General features: G+C 30.3%; 2 protein-coding genes across 3 annotated transcripts; one reads left to right on the forward strand and one right to left on the reverse strand.

Moving 5' to 3' along the window:
• The first annotated feature begins 6,392 nt into the window (after nt 1-6,392).
• On the forward strand, nt 6,393-12,050 carry LOC111289460 (uncharacterized). Of its 2 annotated transcripts, none has more exons than XM_022880526.2 (6): nt 6,393-6,819; nt 7,545-7,874; nt 9,168-9,323; nt 9,566-9,903; nt 10,283-10,790; nt 11,267-12,050. In XM_022880526.2, the coding sequence occupies exons 1-6, from the start codon at nt 6,672-6,674 to the stop codon at nt 11,782-11,784; spliced, it is 1,998 nt and encodes a 665-aa protein (XP_022736261.1). In that variant the 5' UTR covers nt 6,393-6,671; the 3' UTR covers nt 11,785-12,050. The 2 variants fall into 2 exon arrangements, with proteins under 2 accessions (XP_022736261.1, XP_022736263.1); XM_022880528.2 differs by having other exon boundaries at nt 9,566-9,729.
• Nucleotides 12,051-12,841: 791 nt separating this feature from the next.
• LOC111289461 (protein LURP-one-related 17-like) lies at nt 12,842-13,853 on the reverse strand. The gene is made up of 2 exons (XM_022880529.2): nt 13,464-13,853; nt 12,842-13,369 (listed from the first exon to the last, which is right to left on the reverse strand). Exons 1-2 carry the CDS (start codon nt 13,728-13,730, stop codon nt 12,989-12,991), a joined length of 648 nt encoding a protein of 215 aa, XP_022736264.1. The 5' UTR covers nt 13,731-13,853; the 3' UTR covers nt 12,842-12,988.
• Between the last annotated feature and the right edge of the window lie 4,875 nt (nt 13,854-18,728).

Raw genomic sequence — 18,728 nt, forward strand, 5'->3', positions numbered from 1 at the left:
GAGAGCATGCCGTTTGCACGTGCGAAGTGTTACTTTAGTCAACATTTTTTTTTTTTGAGAAAGAGGAAAAAAAAAACAATTTCTTGTAATAATGACTTGATAATGAACGATTGCCATAAAAATAATCAAGATATTTTTTCCATCTCTCTTTCAAATCTTCCTAATATTGTACTTAATGCATTCGTCTTAGAAGTTTTTTATATGAAAAATAGAAATTTCAAATTTTAAAAAATTATGAATCAATCACTAAATTAAATAGTTAAAATAAATTTATTCATGAATTGGATAATTCGTGTATGATTGAATTGATTTTTTTAATCTTTTTTTTATAATTTGATTTGAATTTTAAAAAATATTAAAATTTTAATTGCATTTTGAAATTAAAAAAAAATGTTTATTATTAATTAAATATTATCTCTAGTTAAATTGAGATTAAATTTAAATAATTTTATTCAAAATTCCAATTGAATCTAATAAGATAATTTTGTCACAATCAAATATGTAAATAATCCAATTTTTAAACATGTTTACTTTAAAGTATTATTTTTTTATTCACAACATAAAAATAAAAATAATAAAATTTAAACTCTTATTTTACATATCATTTAAAAATTTTTTAATCTCTAAACTAAAAATTTGAAAACTTTTGGAGTGCCACCATATCAATCTTATAACATTAACCCAGTAATTTTTTATATAGACTTAAAATAGCAATAATAACAGAAGGGTACGATTGGTGAATAAAGAGTTTTCAAAGCATTTTTTTTTTAATTGTTTGAAACGAATAAGATTTTTTTTTTCAAAAGAAATCATTGAATTTTACTGACATTTTTTTTTTATTTTTTGCATTTTTAAAAGGTTTCACTTTCAACATGTACCATAGTCATAGAGAGAGAATCTGTATACTAAGATTATTGACCGTCGTCAAAAACAATGACTCAATTTACATATTTGCATATTTTGTTATTCCTTTCTTTATCCCTCACTCGATTCTCTCTTTTTTCGAGTGAGGGTAGTTAAGGAATCAAACATAAAAAGGAAAGTTGTCAAAAGTGAGGACTATTTGCATTTTATTTTTTTTAATACATTAAAATTTTATATTATATATTTAATTTCTAATAAAATTATTTTAATATTTATTTATTAATTATTTTTTTTATTTTTCACATTTTTTGTAAAATAAATTTTCAAAAATTTTTAAAAGTTTTCATACATTTATTTTTAAAAATTTTGAATTTTCAAAAGTTTTTAAAATTCTTCCGATATCCGAAAATCTTTAAAAATTTATTTTTAAATTGTATTTAAATATTTTAATATAAAATCTTACAAAATTAAAAACAAAATCGAATAAAAAAATTATTTACCTTTAATTTTATGTTTTTAAATTTCAAATAGATAATTTTTTTAATTTAGCTTTATTGAACTTAAAATCCTTTAAAATGTTCGGTTGAAAAGAGAGAGGAGCTGTAGTGTGAGAAAAAAAGAAATGGAATGTTTAAATTTTTTGGTAAATTTATGTTTTGACTGTTGAATATGTTGAATAAAAAATTTGATATTAAAAATAAAATATTGTGTTAAGTAATTATTTGAATGCAAATAGCAACACTATTTGTCAAAACTTATCATATTTTCCTTTTACAGTTTCTATTTTTCAAACGCCAGAGGATAATTGAACAAACGTAAATATGCACTTAATTCTTTGTATGTATTTTTTTAAGAAATTTTATTTCATACATTCCCATGGAGCTTTTAAATTTGATTATTGAGATAATTTTGTTTGTAAAATTTAAAATTTTACTTGATAATATAAATATTAATTTTTAAATAATAAATTTATTTATAAAAAATACCAAAAAATTTAAGGATAAATACAATTTTTAATGATTTGGTTTGAATTATCTACTGTAATTAATACAAGATTCACACAAGATTTTTGCACAAAGGCCAAAGCCCCTAAGGGTCTGTTTGGATATGTTGAAGCTTGTGCGAGAAATATTGTTCTATAACTGCTTTAAAAGTATAAGCATTGTAGGAGGTAGGAACTTGGTTGACAATAACATTATAGAAAGGCTATGAAATGTTGAGATTATAATTGTTTTATTTAAAAAAATTATTAAATTTATTTATTTATTGGATATTCGTTATATTCGTAATTTTTATTAGAAATAAAAAAGGATAAATTTAGAATATAATAAAAATATTATAAGCATATATACAAATTTATACATATATGAATTATAAACTTAAGTAAATAAATAAACAAAAAATAAAATCTCATTAAACCCAAATCATTATAGGTTTTAATCAGAAAGAAATATGTAAAAATACTAATTTAAAAAGAAAATAAAAGGTAAATGGAATTTAACTAACAAAAAAAATAAAAGAAAAAAAAAAGGAAAGTAAAGTACTACTACAGTAAAAAAGAATAAAAAGTGAATGATTGAGGAGGATAAATGTTAGATTTGTTTAGAAGCAAAGTAAGAATATATAAAATTTTCATTAAACTCAAAACTCTAATGTTAAAAGTCGTTTTAATTGAAGTTACAAATTGCAGTTACAGCTTTAACTTATCAAAATTTAAAATAATGCTATTTACACTCCCATTTCCTCTTTTCACACTCCATTATTATTAACACTCATTTTTTATTCTCTTCGCACCCTAGACTAAAACATTAATTTACTGAAAAACCCAAACATCTCACACTTCTTTTTATTCTTCACCGAAAACCTTAAACCTTTTAAGGATTAAAATCTAACGAAGCCTCGATCACCTATGTGATGTTAAATAGTTTAAAATTATAGATAAATCATTTTTGTTTTTATTTAATTTTGTATTCAATTTTAAAATATTTAAAATTTTAAGTTTAGATGTGTGATTTGAAGCGATGATTTGAATATTTTATAAATGAATTTTCAAAAATTATTGAAGGTTTATAGAACTGGATGTCCAAAAATATATTCAGCATATTGAAATTTTATTTTTGTAATCTTTTAAAAGCTTTTACATAACCATTTTAAAAAAATTTTAACAATCTTGGAAAGTATATTTTTAAAATTTCTTAATGGTTTATAGACATTCATTTCTGAAATCTTTTAAAAAATTTTGAAAATAAATTTTCGGTACATAATAACTTTTAGCTACTAATAGAAATCAAATAACTTTTTTGAATTTACCTTATTATGTCATCAACAAACTGGCAAATTCATCAATAAGGACTTATAATCTTTTAACCATCAGGCATTGTTCATTCAATAACGTTTACAACATTTTGCAATTACAACAGATGTACATCTACAAAGAATCGCTAAGTGTGAAAAGGTGCTTATGCAAATTAATTGCTGCACCACATATAATGAAGCGTGACTACCTCATGTACACGATGCAGTAGCCATTTACACGAGTGCTTTTCACAATTAATAATTTCTTTAAAATACACATTTGTTATAATTGATAAAATATTTCAAATATTATTAAACGAATAGTACTTGACTAAAAGATTAGAGATTTCTATTATCGGATTTAAACATCTCATACATTTGAGAAATCATTACAGACTTATTTAAAGATCGCAGTAAGGGACATCCGATATTATTGTAGCAAACATTGATCAAGATATTGCAACAACAAAATTGAAGCAAAATATTATTTTCATAAATATATTTATGGATAATTGTAATGTTTTACAAAAATAAAATTTTAGTAAAATTAATAAGTTTTCAAAAATCAATTTTCGATACATTAAATAAGTTTTCAAAAATTCATTTCCAGTAACTTACTGATAAAGGGTGTAAATAACAAAAAGGTAATTAACTAATGGGTATTTAAGTAATTTTTTTATTATTTTTTTATTGTGTGTTGAAAGTTTTTCAAGGTGCAAATAATCTTTTTTCAAAACTTATTAACTGCTTCTCAAATAAGGTTTTTAGGTCATGTTTTGTATATAATATTATAATATGATAGGATAACATGATATTATAAATAAAATAGATTAAATTATGTCATATTTCTATATTTGATATGTACAAGCATTAAGATTGGGTAATTTATTTATTAATCAAAATTATTTTTTCTCAAATTTTATACAATTTAAATTATTGATGTAAATTTTAAGGGTATAATAGGATATATAAGTTTGATCTTATGTATTAAAAATAATTATCTCCACTTTAAAAATATTGAATTATGTTATACCAAAATGATGATAATCCTTATTGTAATCTTATCCATTTCAATTTAATACAAATCAAACATAATATATAATGACTATCATACTATTCTATTTATTATCCGATGTACCAAATATAACCATAATGTTCCCAAATAGCTTAAATGGTTAAATGAAAGTAAATGTTGTTTGATAAACTAAATAAGTTCAAAATTGAAAAATTAAGTATTATGATAATGTTTGGTAAACAAGATATGTGTGATAAGATAAGATAAGATAATACTATAAATAAGATTAGATTAATAATGTTATCCTATATTGTATTTATATGTGCAAGGATTAATATAAGATAATTTATTTATTAGTCAAAATTATCATTTCTTAAAGTTATACAATTTAGATTATTGATATAATTTTTAAGGGTATAATAAGATATGTAAATTAAATCCTATGAATTAAAAATAATTTTTTTCATTTTGAAATGATTGAGTTATCCTATATCAAGAGAATAATAATTATTCTTGTAATCGCATTATTATTTTTTAAATACAAACCAAACTAATATAGGATGATTATCATCCTATCATATTAATTATTTTATACACTAAATATGACCTATAAGAATTAAATTTATAATATAAAAATTATTTGGTATACTATTGAAAATTAAATGTTTATTTTTTTTATTAAATTTAAAAATATGATTTTATAATTATTTTTTATTTTTTTGGCTATGATTATAATTATTTTTTATTGATAAAAAAAATAAAATGATTAAAAGGAAAGAGTATGAAATTAATGTAATTAGATAACATTAAAAAAACTTAACTTCAATGCATTGAATAATTAAAAGCTACTTGGCATTTTTAACACTTTTTCTTTAAAAATCTTCTATTAAGCATTTTATAAAAATGATTTATCAAATGGATTAAAAATTTTAATTTTCACAAAAATTCTCAATTGTTTCACGGAGTTAAATTACTTTTTGAATGGTATAATTGTAATATCACGACAAATGACATAAACTGAATGTTGAGTGCTGCTAAATGCACCTTTTTATATTTTTTTTACATTTAGTTTTTTTTTTTAATTTTTTATAAGTGAAATTATTTAATTATCCATTATCTTTTACATAAGTTTTTGAAATAGATTTTTGAAAAGGTATAAACCTTTTCGAAAATGAATTTTTAAAAATTATATAATTTTTTGAAAGATTATAAATATTTTATTTTCATAAAGTTAAATTTAAAAAAAAAATTTATAACTTTGCAAAAATATATTTTTCAAAAATTATATGATTTTTTGAAAATTTATTTTTAAAAAATTATAAAAAAATTTAAATAATTTTACTTACAAAAATTTTAATAAAAAGATTTGAGATGTAAAGAAAAAAAAATGAATGCATTTAGTAGTAATAATTTTTAATTGTTCACATGGTGACATGCTCATCCTCTCACCAGCCGTTAAGGGAAAGAAAAAAATCGATAAATTCAAAAACCAAATTCGGTTTGGATGGAAATAATTTATTTTTATTCTATTCGGGTTAAATTCAGATATTAAATATATATATATATATATATATATATTAGATTTGGATTAAATTTTAGTTCAAAAAATAAAAAATAAAAAAAATAAATCAAATTATATATATTTTAATATATATATTTTAAATTTATATAAATTAAAATAATAATTTTATATCAAAATTTATTTAAATATATTAAAATTTTATATTAAAATAATATATAAAAATTAAAAATTAAAAATTAATAAATCAAATTGAACTAAAATTTTATTCAATTCAAATAAAATGAAAGTTCAGTTTAAATTTAAATTTAAACTTTATAATATTATATAATATATAAAAAAATTGAATCGAATCCAATTTCAATCAAATTATTATCGCCTTTACCGATCCTAGTTAAGAAGGCCATTAACGTAAAATCCATAGTCAATGACAGAGTTGACCAGAAACGTGTCGTGTTTGTAATAGATCATATATGGAACACTTTTCTCCTGGACTACATCGGATAAACATTAGCGAATGGATAACGGCAGGTCAAGACTTGATCGAATAAAAAAGATGTCAGTGTGGGGATGACCTCACCGGAATATGCCCTAAAGGCTCCCAACCGACGGGCGATTTTTCCAAAACAGAGACCAAAAACCGGGCCGTTTCCCGAAAACTATAAATACTTCTCATTCTCACCTTCCTTCCCTCTTTTTGCCCTAAAATTTCCAATTCTTTCCTCCTCACTCCCCATATCAGCCGCAGCTATGGTTTCCTCCTCTCCCAAACACTCCCTTTCCTTCCGCTTCCCTCCCACTTCCTTCCTTCTCCTCCCCTTTCTGTTCCCTTAGCAACATCTTTTTCTCCCCTTTGACTGATAGTTCGACCGTGATTCTCTCAGTTGAAACGCCGTCGTTTTGAGCGCCCTTTTTTTTTTTTTTAATTATTTTAAAGTTCTATCCCTTTTCTTTGGTCGGGGAGGCGGGAGTGTTTGGATGGATGCAGTGGAGTTGAATTATCCGGTGGATGTTCCGAAGCTTATGGGATCTGAAGGGTTTGGAAGAGAGGCTAGGGCTAGTGAAGATTGTAAGCCGCTTCTTAATTCTTCGATTGACTGTTGTACCACGTCTCTTGGACATAAAGGTTCATTCTTTTTAACTCTTTTTTTCTTTTAATTATTTGGTTTATTGTTCTCTTTACGTTTAATTTGTAAGGGTTTTTTTTTGCATTTATTTCTTTCTTATTGCTAGAAATAGATAGGCTTTTTGTTTAGCTTCTTTAATTTATCCTAGGGTAGCAAAAACAATGTTCTGAAATAGAGGATAAAAACATTCAATAACGAAAAGAACCAAAAATGGAAAATAAGGATAACTAGTGAAGCTGTGGTTTTCTTTTTATTGTTTTTAGTCCTTTCTTTGGTATTTGTAGTGGAGAATAGTTCATGGGTTTGAAGCAAATGGAAAGTTGTTAGTTTTTAGGAGATGGATTCTAGTACTATAAATCCTTCTACAGATGGGTTGAGGAAACTTCCTCTTACCTTACTGCTGCAGTAATTGTTATTATGTTCTTGTTTTAGCAAAAGAAGACTGTTTGTGATGATGATATAGTAGTAAATAGTAATTGTCTACATGGTGGAAAATGGGCTATCAATTTTAGTATGTTGTTGCCTTGCTGCAATAATTTATGCCACTTTTTCTTGTGCACTTCAATAATTGGTTGTGGTGCTTATTGTCTTTTGTTCATACATTTATATGTTTGGAATGTTATCCCAACTTTTTTGTTCTCAAATTTTAGGTCATTACTGTGTATTCCTTTGTACTGAAATTCATCTTTGACATACATGTGTTCTAAAAAATCTGATGTTTCAGATGACACCAGTGCTGTTGATGCTTTAGATTCAGCTTCATGGAGTAAGATTCCTGATTCTGAACTTTCTAGGCATGCTAGTCAGCTGCCCAGCCATCATATGGAAGAATTGTTTGAACAGCATGATCACAGGGGCACCAGTTGTCACTTACAAAATCCTAGTCCTGATGTTGTTGACACACAAAGAAAAGCCGGAAAAATGACAAGGAGTAGTAGTGGATGTTCTAAGAGAGCGCGTCTTGCTCAGCTAGAGGACATTATGAGTTCAGCTGGAGTTGACGACGTGAAGGATATAAATGATAAGCTAGAGTCTACAAAATGTAACATTCCAGGTTGTACCTTTTCTTCCCCTGTTTGGCAATAATACATTAATTTAACGTAGATTTATGTCAGTCTACTTAAATGTCAGATTATTGGGAAGACTTTCGTCTCCTGAAAGTCTCTTCCTAGTCAAGTTTTTAGAGTTTATCATGTTTTGCTATTTCTTATGCTCTCGTTTCTTTGCATGTTTAGCTTCCACTATGTGGTTCCTTTTTTTTTTTTAATAGTTGGAATGTCCTTGGAGTCTAATGTTTGGTATAGTAACAAATTTTATTTAATTTGAAATTGCAATTTTGGCAAGTATTCTTGTTTTTGCCTCTGTGTGTGTATCACACAATCATTTTGATTACGTCCACCATCTTATGGGAAACAAGGGAAAGTTTAACAGGAATCATGTTTAAATTGATTAATCTTGTTTCGCTTAAATTAGTGTTGTATCACTAAGATTTGACGAGATGCTTTTAACCACTCGGTACTTAGAAAATCTGGCTCTCCTTTTTAAAGTTTGTGAGGCACCTCTAGAATTTAGATTTGAAGATGCATGTTTTAACAAGTCGATAGCTTTATTTTGTTCAATTTTAAAACCCTTGAGTCAACAAGTGTAAGTGCATCAATTAGAATCATGAGAGTGCCACTTTACTGGAACAAGAATAGGAGCTTATTCACATCACTGTCTCAGATTCCCACTTTTTGTAGGGACTGATTTGAACAATGACCCTTTATGTTATCTACGAGGTGATAAAAGGAAAGCCCCCATGTAAACAGAAGATTTCTGTCTTTGCTAGTAATATTACTGAAATAATGCCCTTTCTTACTTGTCAAATTGTAGTATAAAGTCAGATGTCTAATTATGGTCAGTGACTTTAATTCAAAGTTCTATTGATTGTGTTTTTTGATGAATAAACCTCTTGGATGATTGTTGAATTAATTGCTTTGTTGGATTTGTCACTGTCCTGCTGCTATATAAGTTTGCTTTATTGCTTAGGTAAGCATGAGCTCTTCTTTTCTCGTTCCAACTTGGCCACTCAATAAGGAACTGACTCATTTGGTAAATAATTTTGCTGTTATTTTTTGTATGTTACGAAGATGATTGTACGTAACACATGCAAGTCTTAATGGAAAAATTTTATGAGACTGGTTTAAATGGACTGCACAATCTAAAGGTTGAAAGTTTTCATGCTTGTCATCTACTGCAGACAACAAGTTTAGAAATAGAAATTTAAAAGTAGAATCTGGACTATCCTGGCAATTTGTTGGAGATTATGCTGATTGTCTGTTTTCTCCTTTTGTAAAATAAATTACAGACAAAACTCAAATGTCAAGACAAAAGAACAGCTTTAATGTCAAACGAGGCGACAGGAGAAATTTCAAAGTTCCTATGAAGCCGAAATTTGATTCTTTCTCCATGAAGGCGGGTTTGGGGAACTTCACGATGGCCTCTGGAGGGAACAACTTCCTTGGTATGTCATTGTTACCAAAACCTCTTTTGTTAACATACATGTATTTGTTATTGTATTATGCTATGTTAAGCATATAAGAAATGTTTGTCACAGTTCTTGGGTTTGGATATACTAAAATAGTCCCACTGATTTTGTGGACGATTGACTGCGTGACTATTATCTACTCATTTAGTTTAAAGTTTGCTACCAGTTGTATATTTCAATTTTTTTTTACTTCATTCACCTTTGGGCATCAATTTCAGGTTTATATGGTCTGAAGGCAGATATTCATGACGTCACTAAGCTTGTGGAGGATTTATCATTAAATGAACTCCTTGATGGCACTTATGAGTGCCCCAGTTTAGGAAAGGAGAAGGGGAGGAAAGCAGCTAACCCAACTGAAAATTTTCTACATTCAATTAAAAAGGCATGCTCCATTCTTTCGCTTCAAAGGGTTCAGTCCCAAAATTTTACAGATATAGACAATTCATCCCACAAGAAAATGTCTATGTACCCACCAAGCTCTGTTTCTGTAGTGGCAAGTGGTATTAATGGTGATAAAGAAGACACCTGTTCTATAGACCCCTCACCATGCAACAAGGTTTGTTTTGAGCAAAATCTAATATGCTTGATAGCAACCACAAATGAAGTAAAAATATTGATATCCATTGATTGATACTCAATAAAACACTTTCTCCCTATTGACAGGAGGCTTTAGCAATTTTCATTTTCCCTTTTTATTTATCTGTTTTATTTTTGCAACTTTTTATGGTATCAACGCCATTTGGCTAGGTCCATTCCATGCTCTGAAGTTCATTTGCTGGACCTTTTGAAGCTGTGCATGCATATGACTCGTTGTTATCATGCCTTGAAGTCTAAGGCTCAAGTTGCAAGGGCTATTTTATTTTTGTTTTAAATCCCTCATAGATGCTGACAAGTTAGTGATTAACTTTGTACTATTATTTTTGTTCCAAACTCAGGATTCTTGTAGCAAGCCTGATATGCCTGCCAACCCTCCAGATTTTCTGTTATGTCAGCCCAAAGATATTCTGGGGCGCTTGGCATTGCCTCCATCTAAAGATCTGGACTCTTTGCTTCTTGATGCAACCAAGCCTTCTTCATCCACAAGGAACAATTCTGATATTCGTTCAAGCAAGCAAATATCCCGCCGAGCTAGCTTGCCACCATTTCCCTGGTCACATACTTTTAATGGTTGTAGAACTAATTCTGATGTGGGTAAGCTTTTATCAAATAAGAGCACTTGCCAAGGACGATGGGTAAAAATACCGAACACTTTCAGTACGCCTGGGATTGTAACTGGTTGTTTTACCAACTTGGAGTCACTTGCTTTTGATCCAAGCCTAATTCCTTCAGGTTCAAAGTTTGGTAGCTTGGAAGGTGGAATTGCCTACACTGGTAATCTTCGTTTCTGTGAGCAGGGTACATCATCTCTTGCAACTTATATGAAGGCTTTTAATGTTCCTCAAGGTAAGAATATCTTGAAGAGGTAGCTTCATGGGCTTTTTTTTGGCTTAATCAGGGATTTGTCTTTTCTTGAATTGTCTCTCCTTGTTTAGTAGTGGGCATGTTTGCTATGGATATGGTAATCTCTTTTGAAGGAGTCCTTTACTTGTTTTTCCAAGGCTGTCTTATTTTCTGGATGAAGTAGCTAGTTTCACAACATTCTTCTCAGGAATCCTGCAAGCCTCAGCCCCCATATGCATGCCTATCCCTTTATTATTATTATTATGGGATAAAGAACTGAATGATAGAAATCTTTCAAAGTGGAAGTGAGCGTACTTGTTCTTGTTCTGGCTATCAAGTTTTAGAGTAGCTTTAGGTTGAAATATGGGCCATGTGGAGTGAGATTTCTACTTTCATTCTCGTATTTGAATGTAGGCAAATTTTTTGCCTTTTCAGTTTTATCAATCATTTCTTACTTATAGCGTTCTTTTTGGTGATAGTTGGTCACTGTCCAAGACTATTGGCTGCCGCTCAAACATTGTGTGACATTGCATCTAAATCCTTGAGGCAGAGCCCAGATGGGAATGCAAAGTGGCCAAAGAAGCCTTCACAAAAGGCCATGAAAGCTCGCAAGACAAAATCAATTGACAAACCTGAGGAAATCTATGTGACACCTTCTTCAATGTTGGGATCTGACAAACTGGTGAGAAGTGATATGGACCAGATAATTCCCTCAAAAAGGTCTAAGCTCTCAGTGGTTGAGAATAAGAAGGATCTCATTCGTATCAATGGTGTTAGACCAATAGCTTGGTCTACTCCTAGATCAAGTAGATCATCGCCTGGCAAATCATTAAGAGACTCAACTGTGGAAATAAGACATCCTACTGCCAATGTGCTAAAGCCACCATGTACTATGCATCCGCCAGCAACAGTTTCGGATAAGCCTTGCAACAGTCAACATAAGTTGCGTAAACTGATGCCAGTGGACTGGAAGAGGGGGAGAGATAGGCATGAGTAATTAAGTATTTTTTTTTTCCATGTAGAAGTTGCATTCAACAATTGTTGCAATTTATCAACCTCTATGTGAGGTGGCCGTGTTCCCGGTTTATTTGTATATATTGTGTTGTAGGTGGAATGGAATAGTTCTATGGTGAAGGGAGGAAATGTTACAATAGAAAAGCAGAGGATTTTAGTGTTGTAACATCAAGGATAATTGTAAAATACAGCAGGGAATTCTTTGCCTTGTGTAGAGCAATTGATGAGCCAATAGAAATTTCAGTCTCACTTTGGCTTTTGAGTCTCATTGTCTTAAAACCAGGTTGCAGTACAAACCACTCCTGACAAGTACGATTAGAAACTTTGTAGAAAAGGCATAATCCCACCATTTGCAAATGCTCAATGATAAAAGCAGCATGAGAATATTTGGTTCAATGGTAAGTGCTTGTATCTTTTATATTCAAAGATTGGGATGGTCCTGTCTTTGCAATAGTAATATAAAATCTGCAGAGCCTTGTTTCAATTCCTGGAAAAGTCTTCATATTTTCGGCTCTTAGAAAAGTCTGAAGCTCCCAAATAGCAACTTGATTAGGCAGACGTAGCTCATTCTAAGCATAGCCAGTAGATTTATGATGGAAAAGATTTATGAACCATGCAATCAGGCCATATCGTGAGTTTGAGCATTTTTAACACGGTTCAAACAAACTTGTTTTTGAAGTAAAGAAATTTGACCGAGTAAAATGCTGGAGAATAGCTAGGCTTGTTGGTTCAACACTTCAACTAACTTCCAGAATTGCATGGAAGAAACCCACTAACTTCCAGAATTTCATGAAAGAAACCCATGTTACCCTTAAGCAAACATGTGATCCAACGAAATATATTGTTGACTTTCTGCAAAATAATGAATCTAATTGTGTGAGTAAACGAACCTTAAACAGAAAACTTTTTACAGAGTTTCCTGGAAATCAACCAATTACATAAAGTTGAGATAAATCAGCAAGGAAATGAAAATGAACTCTGCTACCGAATTCAGAGTAGTTAAATGGTAAATGGTTTCAATCAATTTTAATTCAGTGCTTTCTGTAAAGTCCCTATTTATTTATATTTACATGGTTTTTGATGCTGTAGCAGCTTATCATTAGAACAGCAGCTTTGGCTTGAAAACAGGAATGATTAGTTCTCATAAAAAGAATACACCTAACCAAAACAAAAAAAGAGAAGAAAATCTAAGAAAACATTTGATCCAGCAGAAGAACAAGAGCCATAACAAATCCAGGATCAAATCCTGCCTGTACAATCAACAGAAAAACATCAAGGCCGAAAGAAATGCCTTCCATTATTGCATCTTTTCTCCTGATCTCTGCCACCACCCTCTTTGTTTCATCTAGTACTTTACATGATCTATGCGAATATGATCCTTCAATCATATAAGCATACCTTTTGTCGGACGACGGGCGATATACATATGCTAGCACATTAGGGTTGGCATGTAAAATGTTAATGCTCTTCTTTACATAGAAAATTGGCTTTTCTGATGATTTTGCTGGTGTACAAAATTCACCCACTTCACCTCCATAGACAAGCCAGGTATCTACTAGTCTAAGGTTCTGTCCATAAACATGACAAATTAAGCTCGATATTACTACTATATATGCATACATGAAATCCTGCAAGAATTATATGAGATGATCATGGTAGTACCTTGCTACGTCGCATTGTCAGGATCGATTTTCCTGAGCCGTCCATAAGAATGAGTTCCTTGGGGCGTCCAATGTAGTTGTCAACTCGATAAACTAGTTTTCCATCAGAATCAATAACAGTGAATCCATTACAACTAAGTATAAGCGATTTTCTCCACACTGTTAGTGATGTGCACAGATCATCACCTTGGGTTTTGGATGACTCAGGCTGCTCTTGATGTTCTTCATCATGGACTGATCTTGACAAGGATTTCAAGAAAAGAAACATTTTTCATGTCTTCCTGTCTAACAACTGTTTTTGAAGCTTGAGAAGGTTATGGGAAAAGATTTTTATAGGCTATAGTAAGACTCACTAACCTATGGTAGTTAAGCTATAATTATTTCTTTTCCCGCTGAAAGTTGTGAAAGAGGCAACTTTTTTACCTAACTGTCATGCCTCTTTTTCTACGGGCAATTTTGATGGGATTAAAATAAAAGGTTTATTTAATTTCATGTTGTCTAGATTTCACATATCAAGTACGTTGGAAAATGGGACACTTTGTGTTTTCTTCATAGATGTTATCCAAGTTTCCAAAGTTTCTCTTCTTTCAATTAGTTTTTAGGTCCTTATTGAATTCGTTCAAGGATTCATAAGAAAGCGACGAAAATATGAACCATAAAATCTGTGAGAAATTCAAGATAGACTGTGTAGTTTTTTCCGTCACAGTTTCCCATCTGTTGAACTTAATGTCAAAACAAATAAAACAAAAGAGAGAATGGCGAGACGTGACCATCATTGGCATATTATTTTTGTATCCAGATACTCTTATGTCGTTGGAATTGCTAGTAGTCATAGTTTTTCAGCATTTCAATGGTAGGCCAGCTTGGTGGAGACGTTGCTCCCAGGGTATTTGTTGGTCACTTGGACTAATATAATACGAACATTAATGAAGAGAACAAATTGATAAGTCTAAATCCTCACTTGGTCTATATATGTTTTATGCAAAGCTGCTCTATACATCAGACAAAATCATTCTGTCTTGGGTGTTCTGATAGTTCTGATCAAGCTTAAACTATGTCAATAGGTTTCCCCGAAGCCAGTGGACTTTCTCAAGTTGGTTTTTGGGGACGTTTAACCAATGATTCAATATTGCCAGTAGATTTGAACTGTTTCTTAGTTGAGAAAATCAGAAAACATCATCAAACATTCAAAGTTCAGACTCGAGAGCATACGTTATAGACTGGTAAATCACTACTATACGTAGGTCCACGTCCACTGCTCTGAAATATCTAGCAAAACTATAGATTTTTCCAAAGTTCTATAGTTGCATTAAATTTCTGGAAGATCCACCGAATAATAATCATAGAATGTGCCTATGAATTAGTCATATTCTCTTCAAACACGTCTTTCCTCCAAGATAGAGATTAGAGAGGGAGAGCTGAGAGAGAGATCGAAAAGGGCCAATTGAGAAGACATTCGGTATTAAGGGACTTAATAGTAACACACTTTCATTTTTCACTTTTAAACAATGAAGAGAACATTTTCCCTTTTTTTGTTTTCTTTTCTTATTAGCAAGAAAACTCTTTATCTGAATCAATACTTAATTTAGTTATTTCATGTATTCAATTTTAAAAAATAATAATTAATTATAAAAGTTAAATTTCAACACTTATAACTTCTTCTTTTGTTTTCCTATTTTTTTATTAATTAATTAATTTTTTATTTCAAAGTGAGTAGATCTTAGCACAAAAATGTGAATTTTACGACTAAACTTGACCGACATAAATAAGAATTGTGCAACAATTCATCCTCTATATGTCTAACCTAAAGGATGTTTACAACATGAACTGTCCACTTCAAACTTTGAAGTGTTTTGTTGCCATGGGCAGCCGACCAAGACTTTTTTAGTAACCCATCTTCTATTCTTTCATCAATTTTCCTTCAAACTTTCTGGTTTGGGCTTCTTTTCATTGTAACTATTTCACAGTTATTATATATATTTATATAATGCTTGATAAAATATGTGGACTTGCACAACCAGTCTCATTTTGACACCACTGCCTAGAGCTCATATTCTATAGCAGGGGGTCACCACCACTCTTGTCCTTTTTTACCACTACAATTTGACAATTGAAACTAAATTTGCACCAAAAGTTTTATTAAGCAGATTCTCCACTGTTTTTGAAGTAATTTAATAAGAAAGCAACAAAATCTTCTTATGTCAAAGACACCCCAAAATCAAAATTAGACCAGAACTTTTCTTCAAATTACCTTTATACGGCTTAGATTTGTCTTTCTGGCTCAGGATTTGTATAAAACATGAACATGTTATCATCAAATTGACAAGCGGCCTTGATTACAATCAGACTAAATCGGGTATGGTGGGTCCCTTCGAGATATTGTTCCCTGCCAGAGTCAGAAAACTATTCCAAGCAAGCATGCAAGTTCCTGTACGAGTATAGGTGTCAAACCACGTGCAAAATTCCTGGTTGAAGTGGTGATTTTCTGATAATCTTCTTGGCAGTGACCGATCACAGGGTTTTTTGTTAGAGAAAAGAAAACGTGTTCACAAGCTTGGACAGATTTGTTCTTTGGGATGGAAGGATCGAGGAAGTCTGAATTGGTCAATTAGGTGCAATAGTTTCCCTCTCCTACCAATATGTGAGGTTGAACTTGAATCTGGAATGCGTATACCCTACTTTTCTACATCCAATGGACTGCAAAAAGATTTGGTTTCATATGACGATCTAAACAGGAATTATACCTAAAGCAAGATTCCAAATCACCCCAGCGGCGCCTAACAGTTATTTTATATAAATGAGATTTTCTTGATCTTTAGGATATGATTTTGAAGTTGCTTGCATGGGTTTATTTATTTTAATATTTTAATTATCACGAGGCAACAGGATTGCATCCGCAGACGGAGGTAACGGCAAAAGTTTTTCACCATGGGTCCTGTCCATTGGCAGTAAGAGCAATGGCAAATTCAATCTTCTCCAAGCCCAAGGCTATCCGGCTGGTTGTGTCAGTACTCGTCTGAAAAAGAGGGTTGCGTAGATAAAAAATGAAGAACTCATCCAAGATTTATGGGCCAAATTTCAATCTACTTTTGAGTCCACTTATTGGAGGCCGAAGGGCATTAATCCACATGCATGGATCATGGATGACACATTGGCTGGGCAGATGCTTAAGCTTCATGGTCTTAAGGGATGGTTGTGCCTAGTGGACTCATTTATGGTTTATTGACCAAACCAGTAGTGATTTACAAAAGCGCCGGCTGGCCTACTTTCAAGAAACATCCAGCCACTTTTTTTTTTTTTTTTTTTCTTTTTCCCCTTTAAAGCTTTACTTTTGGTTGTGATGCAATAGCAATTCCCCCCTTTTTTTTTTGTTTTTGTTTTCTATTTTCGATGAATAGATGAAGACAACTACTATCAATGTACTGGCTGGCCAAAAAGATGAAAATCCGATTTCAGTAAAATGTGATGGAAATTTGATTTTCATCCAAAGTACAAGCTTTCTTTGATAGGAATCAGGAACGAGACAAAATATTGACGTGTTTAAATCACACACAGCCTGTCTTTTGCTGTCCTGATAATTATTAGATTTTCAGTTTGAATTTTCTATTTTCTTAAAAAAGCGAATACTTAAGTAAAAGACAGAAAAAAAATATTAAATTTTAAATAAGAATAATTTGTGAACAGAAAAGAGTAATGGAAAGAAAAAAAAAAGAATATAAAGGGATATGTGGTTCTCATGAACTTCCTTTTCCAATTTTTTTATCTATTTTTTTTTGAATATTTTAAAATTATGTTTTTTTTAACATTTAACATTTAAAATTTATTTTTATGCTTTTCTTTTAAATTTTAATTTTATAAATTTTTTTAATTTTAATATTAAATATATTAAAGTTAATTTTTTTCTTAAATTTCATGAAAATCAATTCCTCTCAAATAATTTGAAACGAAAAAAATAAATTTATGCAGAAAAATCTCAAAAGGTTCCATTATTTATATTTTTACTTATATGAAAGAATAAGTGAAACTCTTATTTATAAAAGCAGTATTTTACACAGTATACGAAAATTTTAATTTGTTGTTTTCTTCAATAATTTTTTCTCTTATCACATAACATGTGATAAATTTTGTATTATGTCATATACTTCAATCACAAACATTTAAAAATTATATGGTCAATATCTTCTTTTCTTACTATAATTGCTGCAAAGAATTAACAAGACAAAACCTACATATTGCTTCCCAGCAAATGTAAAGCAACTTTACTAAAAGTCTAAGAAACCTTGATCATTTCCTTTATAAAGCAAAGTAGCATGCAAACAAGTAAAAAAAAAAAAAATTAAGTGATTAAGCCTACGTTGAATTATACTCTCCATTTCTCACATCAAGACTTAGGTAATACCAGAAATAATAATCATTTAAGGATTCCATTTTGAGTGGATTGCCCCTTCTTTTTTTCCTTTCAATGTTCATAGGCTGTCCTGTCTGCTACGGCAATTCATGAGGTCAATTCATGAAACACTTGTCTTTGTTTCGATTCTTACCTTTAATTTTGCCGTATTTGAAACTCTAAAAAAAGCTTTATTCGGCGCACGTAATCTACTTTCTATTCCCATTTATGAACTTGTTCAACCATTAAAAAACTTCATAGCAAAATGAATTAGTGCTTCTTTGTTGCTGCCATTAGATAACTTATTTTTATATTATACAAAACTTAGTGGGATTTCATGTTTTTTGTTCTCTGTACAGGAATAAAGCGATGCCCACTTCACTTTCGATGATTGAAACCAAGCAGTAAGCAATCTTTCAGGTTTTAATATTTAAATGTATATATTACATGTGTTAACTTAATAATGCAGATAGGACATTGTATGTAATATGAAGAAAGGTGGGTGATGATGATCAAGATTATTGCCCACAAAATGGGCAGCGAAGTCAACTCTTATACATTAACATACAGTACTTGTGGGGTGACTTTATCAAGAAGAAACCTTCAAAAAATAATTAAAATTTTGGGGACCACCCCGCCTCCCCTTTGAATTGCATGCACCGAAAAACTCCATTATATATGCACCAGAAAGCAACACGATCAAAGAATTTCACATTCCTTAGAAAAAAAGGTGAGGGATCTATTCTCCTAAATTTATAGTGAAATAAAAATGGAGTACAGAAAGGGTTGGTAAATCCACTATAGACATGAGGTATTGAATAGTTTGGCTGGTGCAACCTAATTTCAATATTCAATGATCGTATATTATATTATATTAAC

Source organism: Durio zibethinus, chromosome 11 (assembly GCF_047325235.1).
Source record: "Durio zibethinus cultivar Kanyao isolate XHJ-2024 chromosome 11, ASM4732523v1, whole genome shotgun sequence".
Lineage (NCBI taxonomy): Eukaryota > Viridiplantae > Streptophyta > Magnoliopsida > Malvales > Malvaceae > Durio > Durio zibethinus.